The sequence below is a fragment of the Oryzias latipes genome, chromosome 3 (genome assembly GCF_053564925.1).
Source record: "Oryzias latipes strain Hd-rR chromosome 3, Olatipes_Hd-rR_3.1".
NCBI classification, from domain to species: Eukaryota; Metazoa; Chordata; class Actinopteri; order Beloniformes; family Adrianichthyidae; genus Oryzias; species Oryzias latipes.
In genome coordinates, this window is record NC_136239.1 from 20016053 (window position 1) to 20027041 (window position 10989).

The 10989-nt window shown below is 36.7% G+C and overlaps 1 protein-coding gene across 1 annotated transcript; it reads right to left on the reverse strand.

Annotated features, from left to right (window-relative positions):
- Positions 1 to 26: 26 nt before the first annotated feature.
- LOC101155756 (LIM and senescent cell antigen-like-containing domain protein 1) lies at positions 27 to 10816 on the reverse strand. Its single transcript, XM_004067075.5, has 10 exons — positions 10471 to 10816; positions 5454 to 5610; positions 5213 to 5279; positions 4805 to 4925; positions 4463 to 4612; positions 4206 to 4356; positions 1691 to 1783; positions 1526 to 1574; positions 1332 to 1407; positions 27 to 818 (listed from the first exon to the last, which is right to left on the reverse strand). Exons 1-10 carry the CDS (start codon positions 10497 to 10499, stop codon positions 704 to 706), a joined length of 1008 nt encoding a protein of 335 aa, XP_004067123.1. The 5' UTR covers positions 10500 to 10816; the 3' UTR covers positions 27 to 703.
- Between the last annotated feature and the right edge of the window lie 173 nt (positions 10817 to 10989).

A 10989-nucleotide genomic window follows, 5' to 3' on the forward strand; every position in this document is an offset into this window, starting at 1 on the left:
TCATTATTACAAAAATGCACACTCCGTTTTACAAACAAGCACACAAAACACATTTTAATAAAAATTCAGTACAATGAAATGTTATTACATTATTAAACTAGCGTACCTAAGAGTACATGTGTGATCAATAGGATTCTGAGGTCTTTCACACATTGAGGTACCATTTGTTGTGATGTCTCCCAAATCAAGGGGCTCACCATAACACAATATATTGTAAAAAAAATAAAAACACACACACATTTTAAAAGTCAAAAATAATGCATAAAACAAAACTGTGGTTCTTCTTTTATCCTTGAGTATTAAAAGTTAATATATAAAAATGTGATTTGCGTTTCCTACTTTGCAAAAGGAAGATGGTAAGTTTCTTTGGAATCAGAAGTTTGGATTTTAGGTTACACTGTACAGGAGCAGGTTAAAGTAGCAAATGATAAAGAATACAATTTTCAGTATAAAAAAACAAATACACTTTATTAAAAAAAATAAAACATTAAAAGTAAAAACGAAAGTTATAAACAGAAAGAAAAACACCATCTATGTAAAACTTTATGAAATAAAATATGAACTGTTACCAAAGAGAAAGGCGAGCATCGAGGTTAGTATGTTGATCTTTAGAAAGATTTATGGGTTTTTAATCAATTTTCTCCTTTGAATGTAATCATCACAGAAATAAAAATAGGAAGCCCTTTGGCGATCCACAGGCACTTCACTTGCGTCCCAAAACCTCAGCCAACTTCTTCAGTCTTTTCTTGAGCTCCAGAGGAAACTTCTCGTAGCATTTTTTACAAACAGGCTTCATGTCAAACTCCACAAACTTGTTCCTGTAAAAGAAAATAAACAAATGTGCCCGAAAAAGAAAGAAAAGACAAATCAGATGATTTTCAATTGCATCTTTACAACATATTCATTACAATAAAGCAGTGTTGCTTGTGTTTAAAGTCTCTCTGAGATCATCATTTTGTCTATTTCAAAAGCATTTCCAGTGGTCTTTTAATTGTGATTGTGAATGCAAAAAAAAAAAACGGTGTCTCTTTCTAAGACACAGTTTCTGCAGAGTGGCAGGAGTTCATTAGAAATTCACCTCTGAGTCGTGGGTGGGACTATGGGCACAGAGCGACCCCACCCTCCTCCTGCTCCCCATTGCTGAGAGCTCAGAGTGGGGAGCTATACTCTATGTCATAAATACTCCCCAGTGTTTAGAATTGCATTAAAGAAGGATTTCAGCTCCTCAGCTGAACGTGAAAAGGATGCATGCAATCAGAAGAAATGTCTTCTAGATTTGAATATAGTTTGGGTTTTATAAAACATGGGGAAAAAAATGTAAAAGCACTTACTTGAGAGTGAGTTTGGTGTTGCAGGTGGAGCAGGAGAAACAACTGACGCACCAGGCTTTGTTGAGAGCAGAAACAACTGAGGGAGTAACAGAAAAACACTGATTCCAGAGAAAGTCTGCCTCTCCAAGCAGCTCTGTGTAAACTGCTGAACCATCAACCACACTAATTAAGTGCTTCATCACACGGATACTCACCATCGCCTTCAATCACACGGTTGCAAAGATAGCACACATCACCAAAGAGCTTAAGGGAAAGAAAAAAATAGATGGAGTGTTTATTCAGCCAGTACAAATCCTTGTTTTGGTTCTGTACCAACATTGTAGTGCTTTATTGTGTCCTACCAAAGTTTGAGTTCTCACCTGGTTATAATGAGTCTCACAGTAAGCCAAGCCCTTCCTCTCGTAATGGCGATGCCCTAGGAAAGGCTTCTCACATTTGGCACACACGAAATGCTGCAAACAAAAACAAAAATCCAGCTGTTGTGTTTGTCTTCAGTCAGAGGAGGTTTGTCAACTCCCAATTCAAAAGCCCTCGCAGAGATCCAAGCCTTTCTTCCAATGGATTTATTGGTTCAGAGTGTCTGAATTTCTACTGTGTTTAGTTAAAACCCTTCCTCTCCTCTCTTCTTCTTAGTCACACCTGTCTGCAGGTAGAAGGCTGATTACAGAAAAAGAGATTGAAAACTAATAAAATGAATGAACACTTTCAGAACAAAACCTTCTCATAACCTAAATTGTTTCTTTACCTTTTAATCACAAATTATACTTTAATGTACCAATGAAATTACCCTTTTGATTACCAAATATATTCATTTGAATTCTATATACTAGAATTTACACTGGCCCCGACTGCTGATGAAGAGTAAACTGGAATTTATCTGCCACTTCTTCTTTCTTGCTCACAAACATTTATAATTCAGAGGCTTTTGTGGTCAATTTACTGACAGATTATTTTAAGTTTGACAAAACATTAAGAATAGAAAGAACTGTATTTTTCTTCATTTTGGAAGAAATTTAGCCTCGAGCAGAATGGATAAAAATCCTTTTGTGATATGCCTGCACACATTCATGAAAACACTTTCCACATGGATAAAACACCAAACCATGGCAGAAAAGGAGGGCAAAATTCTAAAACAAATGCAGGACTTTTCCAGGCTTGAAATGTGAAGGTTTGGCAAAGCATGAAACACTATTCTCAGACAAAAAACAGTCACAATGAGCCTGATTACTACCCCTGGAGATAATATTTAGGATGTGATGGTACATCTTCTACTCAAAGGGATCTGCAACCTTTAATGCTGAAAGAGCCATTTGGGTGGGTTTGGTACTGACTAAACCCAGCAAGAGCTGTAACATCCCTGCTACTTTTTAGAAGAATACACTTAGTTTATGTTTTTGTGCCAATAAGCCATTCATGTAAAAAACGTAGCTCTTGAATGTTTACAATATTTGATTTATAACTTATTTATTCTAGATGTTTATCCAAAGATAATCCTATTTAACAAATTTGGCTTCTTTCAGTTTTGACAACTGCCATCCAAGTTTCTTTCTAAATGAAAAACACCCATATTTAAATCACATCCAGCTTCTCCACATTTACTTGTATAAAAATGCAAGACAGCCAATTTCAACATGGAAGTTTCTATTATGAATTTGGAGCGTCTTTATCCACTTTTAGTACCAAATATAAACATGACACTTGTGTAAAATCCTTTTTTTTTATCTGTATTCTATTTTTGTCTGCTCCTGATTCACAACCATTTGAACCAAGAAATACTCAGAAATGCAGTTTTGATCTTAATTTTCTTAATATGTCCTCCATCATGACAAAATGCCACATGTTAAAAACACCAAAAACATAAAAAAGAGGGGAAGAGTACAAAATGATCAAAAACACGCATTCTGATTTACTGACTGAAAATATATTTGATGTAAAATGATGTGTAACTTGGAAACAATGTAACAATGATGTAAACGTTGATATTGCCTGTCAAAAATATAAATAAAAAAAAAATAAAAAAACACCAAAAACAATTTTGATTGGAGTGGGTGTTGAAGAACTTTGAACAGAAACGAGACATTCTAGTGCTGCAGAGGATAAGAATATGAGCCAAAAGCTTATTCTAACAATAGAACAGTTATGTCAGTAATCTGATACAGTAAAAATCTAAACAGAAGTGACAAACCTTAATCAAGTGAAGCAAATTAACCAATTAATTAATTCAAACTGTTAGCATTTTTCTTCAAAACCAAAGAGAAACAATGGAGGGATAAAGGAGCCACATTGGGCTCCAGAGCTTCAGGTTGAAGACCCTTTTCTAGTCAGAACAAGATCTTTGCTATAACCATATGCAGCTGTTTGAAGATGTAGATGCTACTGCTGCAAACCTTACTAATGCCTGTCATGATCAAAGAAAAATGTGTTTAGGAAAGTTTATGTAAACTATGGTTTCTATTAAGCCAGAAAGTGGGATTTATTTCCTTAAAAACTTCCAAGCATAAATAGTGGGACTACTGCCTTTCATTGTATATGAAACTAAGTGACATAATTTGATACCTATTAAGCTCGATGTTATTCATCCCTTCTTATTAAGTAGTTTATCTTGAAAATTGTAATCAAATTGATATGAGGAAATGTATTCTCCACAAACCCAATTAGGCTTCCTCTGAAAATAACAGAAACCTTTTTTCTTCCCAAGCAAGCTTCAAGTTAAAAACAAAGTATTCCTTATTTTAATTTCAAAACACATTCCAGAGTGATCTAAGAGCCTAAGCTTGGCAGAATGGGGGCAAATCCTTTCTTAATATAGGCTTGCGATATATATACATTTTTTAAGGTACAGAAATGAAAGTGAAATGATCAGCGATGACAAACCTCTACGTGCCATTGCTTGCCCATGGCGTTGACCACACGCCCCTCAATGGGCCTCCTGCAGGCACCACAGATCGGCACGCCCATCTTGTCATGGCAAGGCAAGCAGAAGAGCTCTCCCTTCAGCTCTCTGGCATCAGCTGTCAACTCCTTCCTGAGAAATGAAATCGTAAAGAAATGCACATTAAACAGTGAGGAGCAGACATTTCAAATGAAGCACAATTACGCGCTGACAAATATTACGAATGTTAAAGACTGACCCGCAGTTGTTGCAGTTGAAGTGATCTGGGTGATACGGGTCATTCTTGAAGATAAGTGGTAGCTCGTCAATAATGGCATGGCACTTCTGGCAGATATATTTGCCCAAGCCACGAGCTTTCTCCCGGTTGTGGCACGGGCGACACAGATGTCTGAAAAAAAAGAAAAGAAATACAGGATTTTTCTCAATTGGATTTCAGTTGTCTCACATGGTACTTAAGCACATTTGTCTAAATAAATCAGAGATCTATTCAAATTCATCAGTCTACAGTTCGACAATAGAAACCATCTTTTCTCCGGGCTGTCTTGCTGTTAAACTAAGACTTGAATGAGACAATACTTGCCTGCCAGCATTTTTGACAAATCCAACATCTGCGAGCACAGCCTGGCATATATCGCAGCAAAAACAATCAGGGTGCCAACTGTAGTTCATAGCCTTAATAACACGTCCAATGATGAATTCACCTGTGAGAAGATCAGCTCTAGTTTGAATTCAGTGGTTTAGAAGACATGATATTTGACGACCAAATTTTTAGAAAAGAAACTAAAGAAGCTCAAATGATGTTCAAGCATTTCAAAAAATAAGAAAAAAAGAAACTAAAATTTGTAATAAAATGCAGCGTAAAACCAATATAACCATCCGTTTTATTGCACCATTTTGTGTTTGAGTGAACAATACACATAAGTATGGTAAACTGATGGACATCTTTGTAAACTTAAATACAGGTGTAAGGCGGCCCAGACCTACTTACCACACTGATGGCAGCAAGGAGCAAAGAGCATCTGGAAGTCATGTTCACAGTATTTTCTTCCTTCAAACTGTAAACAACACCAATCAAAATCTCAGTGGTATGAATTAATACAAAATACAAAATCTCAGGTTAATAATTTACATGTTTAGGGCACATTATTTCTGTTTTATTACAATGATACGCAAAATAAAGGCTGTTTAATTGTATGTGAGCTATAATGTGAACTTCTATGGCGCACTACCTCATAAAAGAGACCTTCAGGAAACTGCTGGAAACACTGGGCGCACACAAAGCACTGTTCGTGATACAGCTCTCCATTACTGTTGACAATTTTCTCTGTTGCAGCAAAACCACTTTTGCATCTTTCACAGATTGCACTGGCCAGGGCATTAGAAATGCTGTTGAATTAGACAAAAATAGAAACACGTATGCTTTAATTCAAATGCAATCCCTCTGTAAACAGGAAATGTCTGCAGATGTGTATGTCACTGTTACTCATGCCAAAGCAATGAACGCATGTGGGGAAGAAACCCAGGGTATGCAGTCAGAAAATACAGAGAAAGTAAAGTAGTACCTTCAGTAATATTAACGGATCAACACAAACATACCAATTTTTCTATGTAAAGAATGGTATACAAGTCATAATCGTTTGTCTTACTGTGACAGCCTTGGCAAACTTAACAGTTTAATGTTGCCGTTAACTGTTATAAAGTTGTTTTTATAGATTAAACATTATTTCAGGAGACGAATTTCCACATTTTCCAACTCAACGAGCCACCAACTACTAGTTAGCATAATATTTTTTGTTTTATTACTTATTAGGTTGGAATACATGACTGAGTAACAACCCTAATAAGTGACTAATTAATAACAACAATAAATATAAATACGCTGATCAACTTGCATAAAGCCTATAAAACACTTAACTATTACGCGAAGGAGCTACAGTCAAACTTAGCCACGACGCTGAAGTTGGCTTCCGATTCACAGCTTCCGATTCGCGAAGGCACAAAAGAAACATTCCGCTGCATTTTTCGCATTAAGATCACCCAAAACCGGGTCCTGTTCAAAAACCGCTGGACCTGGACTGCTCAAACCTGGATTAAATTATACATTAGATACTAAAGAACACATTAAATATAGTTTCTGATTTGTGAAACCTTCCTCTGATTTGTGAAAATCTGAAATAGATTGATGTTTATCGCATTTTACGCACTGAGTCCACCTTAGACCAGGTCCTGTTCAAAAACCGCTGGACCTGGACTGCTCAAACCTGGATTAAATTATACATTAGATACTAAAGAACACATTAAATATAGTTTCTGATTTGTGAAACCTTCCTCTGATTTGTGAAAATCTGAAATAGATTGATGTTTATCGCATTTTACGCACTGAGTCCACCTTAGACCAGGTCCTGTTCAAAAACCACAGGACCTGGACTGCTCAAACCTGGATTAAATAATAATTTAGATAGTAAAGAACACGTTAAACCCAGTTTCTGATTTGTGAAACCTTCCTCTGATTTGTGAAAATGTGAAATAGGTTGATTTTTATCCCATTTTACACACTTAGTCCACTTCAGACCAGGTCCTGTTCCCAAACCGCAGGACCTGGACTGCTCAAACCTGGATTAAATTATGCATTAGATACTAAAGAAAACACATTAAATACAGTTTCTGATTTGTGAAACCTTCCTCTGATTTGTGAAAATCTGAAATAGATTGATTTTTATCGCATTTTACGCACTGAGTCCACCTTAGACCAGGTCCTGTTCCAAAACCGCAGGACCTGGACTGCTCAAACCTGGATTAAATTATGCATTAGATACTAAAGAATACATTAAATATAGTTTTTGATTTGTGAAACCTTCCTCTGATTTGTGAAAATGTGAAATAGATTGATTTTTACAGCATTTTACGCCCAGAGTCCACCTTAGACTAGGTCCTGTTCAAAAACCGCAGGACCTGGACTGCTCAAACCTGGATTAAATTATAATTAAAATAGTAAAGAACACAATAAACACAGTTTCTGATTTGTGAAACCTTCCTCTGATTTGTGAAAATGTGAAATAGATTGATTTTTACAGCATTTTACGCACTGAGTCCACCTTAGACTAGGTCCTGTTCAAAAACCGCAGGACCTGGACTGCTCAAACCTGGATTAAATTATAATTAAGATAGTAAAGAACACTTAAACACAGTTTCTGATTTGTGAAACCTTCCTCTGATTTGTGAAAATGTGAAATAGGTTGATTTTTATCCCATTTTACACACTTAGTCCACTTCAGACCAGGTCCTGTTCCCAAACCGCAGGACCTGGACTGCTCAAACCTGGATTAAATTATGCATTAGATACTAAAGAAAACACATTAAATACAGTTTCTGATTTGTGAAACCTTCCTCTGATTTGTGAAAATCTGAAATAGATTGATTTTTATCGCATTTTACGTACTGAGTCCACCTTAGACCAGGTCCTGTTCCAAAACCGCAGGACCTGGACTGCTCAAACCTGGATTAAATTATGCATTAGATACTAAAGAATACATTAAATATAGTTTTTGATTTGTGAAACCTTCCTCTGATTTGTGAAAATGTGAAATAGATTGATTTTTACAGCATTTTACGCCCAGAGTCCACCTTAGACTAGGTCCTGTTCAAAAACCGCAGGACCTGGACTGCTCAAACCTGGATTAAATTATAATTAAAATAGTAAAGAACACAATAAACACAGTTTCTGATTTGTGAAACCTTCCTCTGATTTGTGAAAATGTGAAATAGGTTGATTTTTATCCCATTTTACACACTTAGTCCACTTCAGACCAGGTCCTGTTCCCAAACCGCAGGACCTGGACTGCTCAAACCTGGATTAAATTATGCATTAGATACTAAAGAAAACACATTAAATACAGTTTCTGATTTGTGAAACCTTCCTCTGATTTGTGAAAATCTGAAATAGATTGATTTTTATCGCATTTTACGCACTGAGTCCACCTTAGACCAGGTCCTGTTCCAAAACCGCAGGACCTGGACTGCTCAAACCTGGATTAAATTATGCATTAGATACTAAAGAATACATTAAATATAGTTTTTGATTTGTGAAACCTTCCTCTGATTTGTGAAAATGTGAAATAGGTTGATTTTTACAGCATTTTACGCCCAGAGTCCACCTTAGACTAGGTCCTGTTCGAAAACCGCTGGACCTGGACTGCTCAAACCTGGATTAAATTATAATTAAAATAGTAAAGAACACAATAAACACAGTTTCTGATTTGTGAAACCTTCCTCTGATTTGTGAAAATGTCAAATAGGTTGATTTTTATCCCATTTTACGCACTGAGTCCACTTCAGACCGGGTCCTGTTCAAAAACCGCTGGACCTGGACTGCTCAAACCTGGATTAAATTATAATTAAGATAGTAAAGAACACATTAAACACTGTTTCTGATTCGTGAAACCTTCCTCTAATTTGTGAAAATGTGAAATAGGTTGATTTTTATCGCATTTTACGCACTGAGTCTCAAAATCTCAACATACAAAAGAAACTGGGAAACAGATGTCAGATTGGACAAATAGTTATGGTCATGGTTAGCATGTACCACTGACTTAAGTTTTGTTTTTCTGTTCAATATTTCTTGGTTTGTTTTCTGATTTACTTTAAAGTCCCTGTTATGGTGTTTTCCTTAAAGTTGTCCTTCCCTTGTCCCCATTATCCTTAAATTGCATAAAATTCGATGAAATGATACTTTTTCCCACAGTGGTGTTTGAACAGGACCCGGTCTGAAGTGGACTTAGTGCGTAAAATGTGATTAAAAATCAACTTATTTCACATTTTCACAAATCAGAGGAAGGTTTCACAAATCAGAAACAGCATTTATTGTGTTCTTTAGTATCTAAATTATTATTTAATCCAGGTTTGAGCAGTCCAGGTCCTGCGGTTTTGGACAGGACCTAGTCTAAGGTGGACTCTGGGCGTAAAATGCGATAAAAATCAATCTATTTCACATTTTCACAAATCAGAGAAAGGTTTCACAAATCAGAAACTGTATTTAATGTGTTCTTTAGTATCTAATGCATAATTTAATCCAGGTTTGAGGAGTCCAGGTCCTGCGGTTTTGGAACAGGACCTGGTCTAAGGTGGACTCAGTGCGTAAAATGCTGTAAAAATCAATCTATTTCACATTTTCACAAATCAGAGGAAGGTTTCACAAATCAGAAACTGTATTTAACGTGTTTTCTTTAGTATCTAATGCATAATTTAATCCAGGTTTGAGCAGTCCAGGTCCTGCGGTTTGGGAACAGGACCTGGTCTGAGGTGGACTAAGTGTGTAAAATGGGATAAAAATCAACCTATTTCACATTTTCACAAATCAGAGGAAGGTTTCACAAATCAGAAACTGTGTTTAAGTGTTCTTTACTATCTTAATTATAATTTAATCCAGGTTTGAGCAGTCCAGGTCCTGCGGTTTTTGAACAGGACCTGGTCTAAGGTGGACTCAGTGCGTAAAATTGGATAAAAATCAATCTATTTCAGATTTTCACAAATCAGAGGAAGGTTTCACAAATCAGAAACTGTATTTAATGTGTTTTCTTTAGTATCTAATGCATAATTTAATCCAGGTTTGAGTAGTCCAGGTCCAGTGGTTTTTGAACAGGACCTGGTCTAAGGTGGACTCAGTGCGTAAAATTGGATAAAAATCAATCTATTTCACATTTTCACAAATCAGAGGAAAGTTTCACAAATCAGAAAACGGGGTTTAACGTGTTCTTTACTATCTAAATTATTATTTAATCCAGATTTGAGCAGTCCAGATCCTGCGGTTTCTGAACAGGACCTGGTCTAAGGTGGACTCAGTGCGTAAAATGCGATAAAAATCAGCCTATTTGAGATTTTCACAAATCAGAGGAAGGTTTCACAAATCTGAAACTGTGTTTAATGTGTTCTTTAGTATCTAATGTATAATTTAATCCAGGTTTGAGCAGTCCAGGTCCAGCGGCTTTTGAACAGGACCCGGTTTTAGGGTGGTCTTAGTGCGAAAACTGCAGCGGAATGTTTCTTTTGTGCCCTCGCGAATCGGAAGCTGTGAATCGGAAGCTAACTTCAGCGTCGTAACTTAGCCCAAAGATGAACTTCGCTAGCTAGCTAATGTGGCGTTAGCTTTAGCTTACTAGGTCCCTTACCAACTGTATGCTAATGAGTTTACTTTAAGTTAGATTGAAAAATAACTCAGAACAAAATGTATGGGTATGCATATATAAATACCTGCCCTGAAGTCCGGCCACCGCCAGCATCTCCTGTGTGGAAAAGCAGCAACACGTCCTTTTCTTTCGGGATTGAACGAAGTTTGCCGAGCCCCAAACTGGAGAATCGTGTCCTTCAGATGTGGGCGTGTCTTTGCAAGTTACGACAACTACTTCCGTCCGACATCTGGAAAAAATGTCTATCTATCTATCAAACAGTTTTTAAATGTCTTAAAGGTCTTGAGCCTTCTATCCAATCTTTTAGTAAGTATGAACCCTCGCGGACCCTGAGATCCTCTGGCACTGGTCTGTTAACCATTCCGACTGTAAACACCAAAACCTACGGAGAAGCATCTTTTCAGCACTATGGCCCCCGTTTATGCCAGAGGACCTGAGCGCCGCAGAGAGCATGACGTTTTTAAGAAAAAGCTAAAGATCCATCTTTTTAACCTGGCTTTCGGCTAATTTTTTACTACCTTAATTTATTGATTTATTTATGTATCCACTTGTTTTAAGAACTTACACTAGATTTTTAATGTTT

Excerpts from the sequence above, each read along its gene's own strand:
- LOC101155756 (XM_004067075.5), bottom strand. The coding sequence starts at position 10,499 with ATGCTGGCGGTGGCCGGACTTCAGGGCAG. Across the intron at positions 4,357-4,462 it reads TTCAACTGCAACAACTGCGG|GAAGGAGTTGACAGCTGATG; the intron begins GTCAGTCTTTAA and ends TTCATTTCTCAG. Across the intron at positions 1,575-1,690 it reads GTGAGACTCATTATAACCAG|CTCTTTGGTGATGTGTGCTA; the intron begins GTGAGAACTCAA and ends CTTTCCCTTAAG.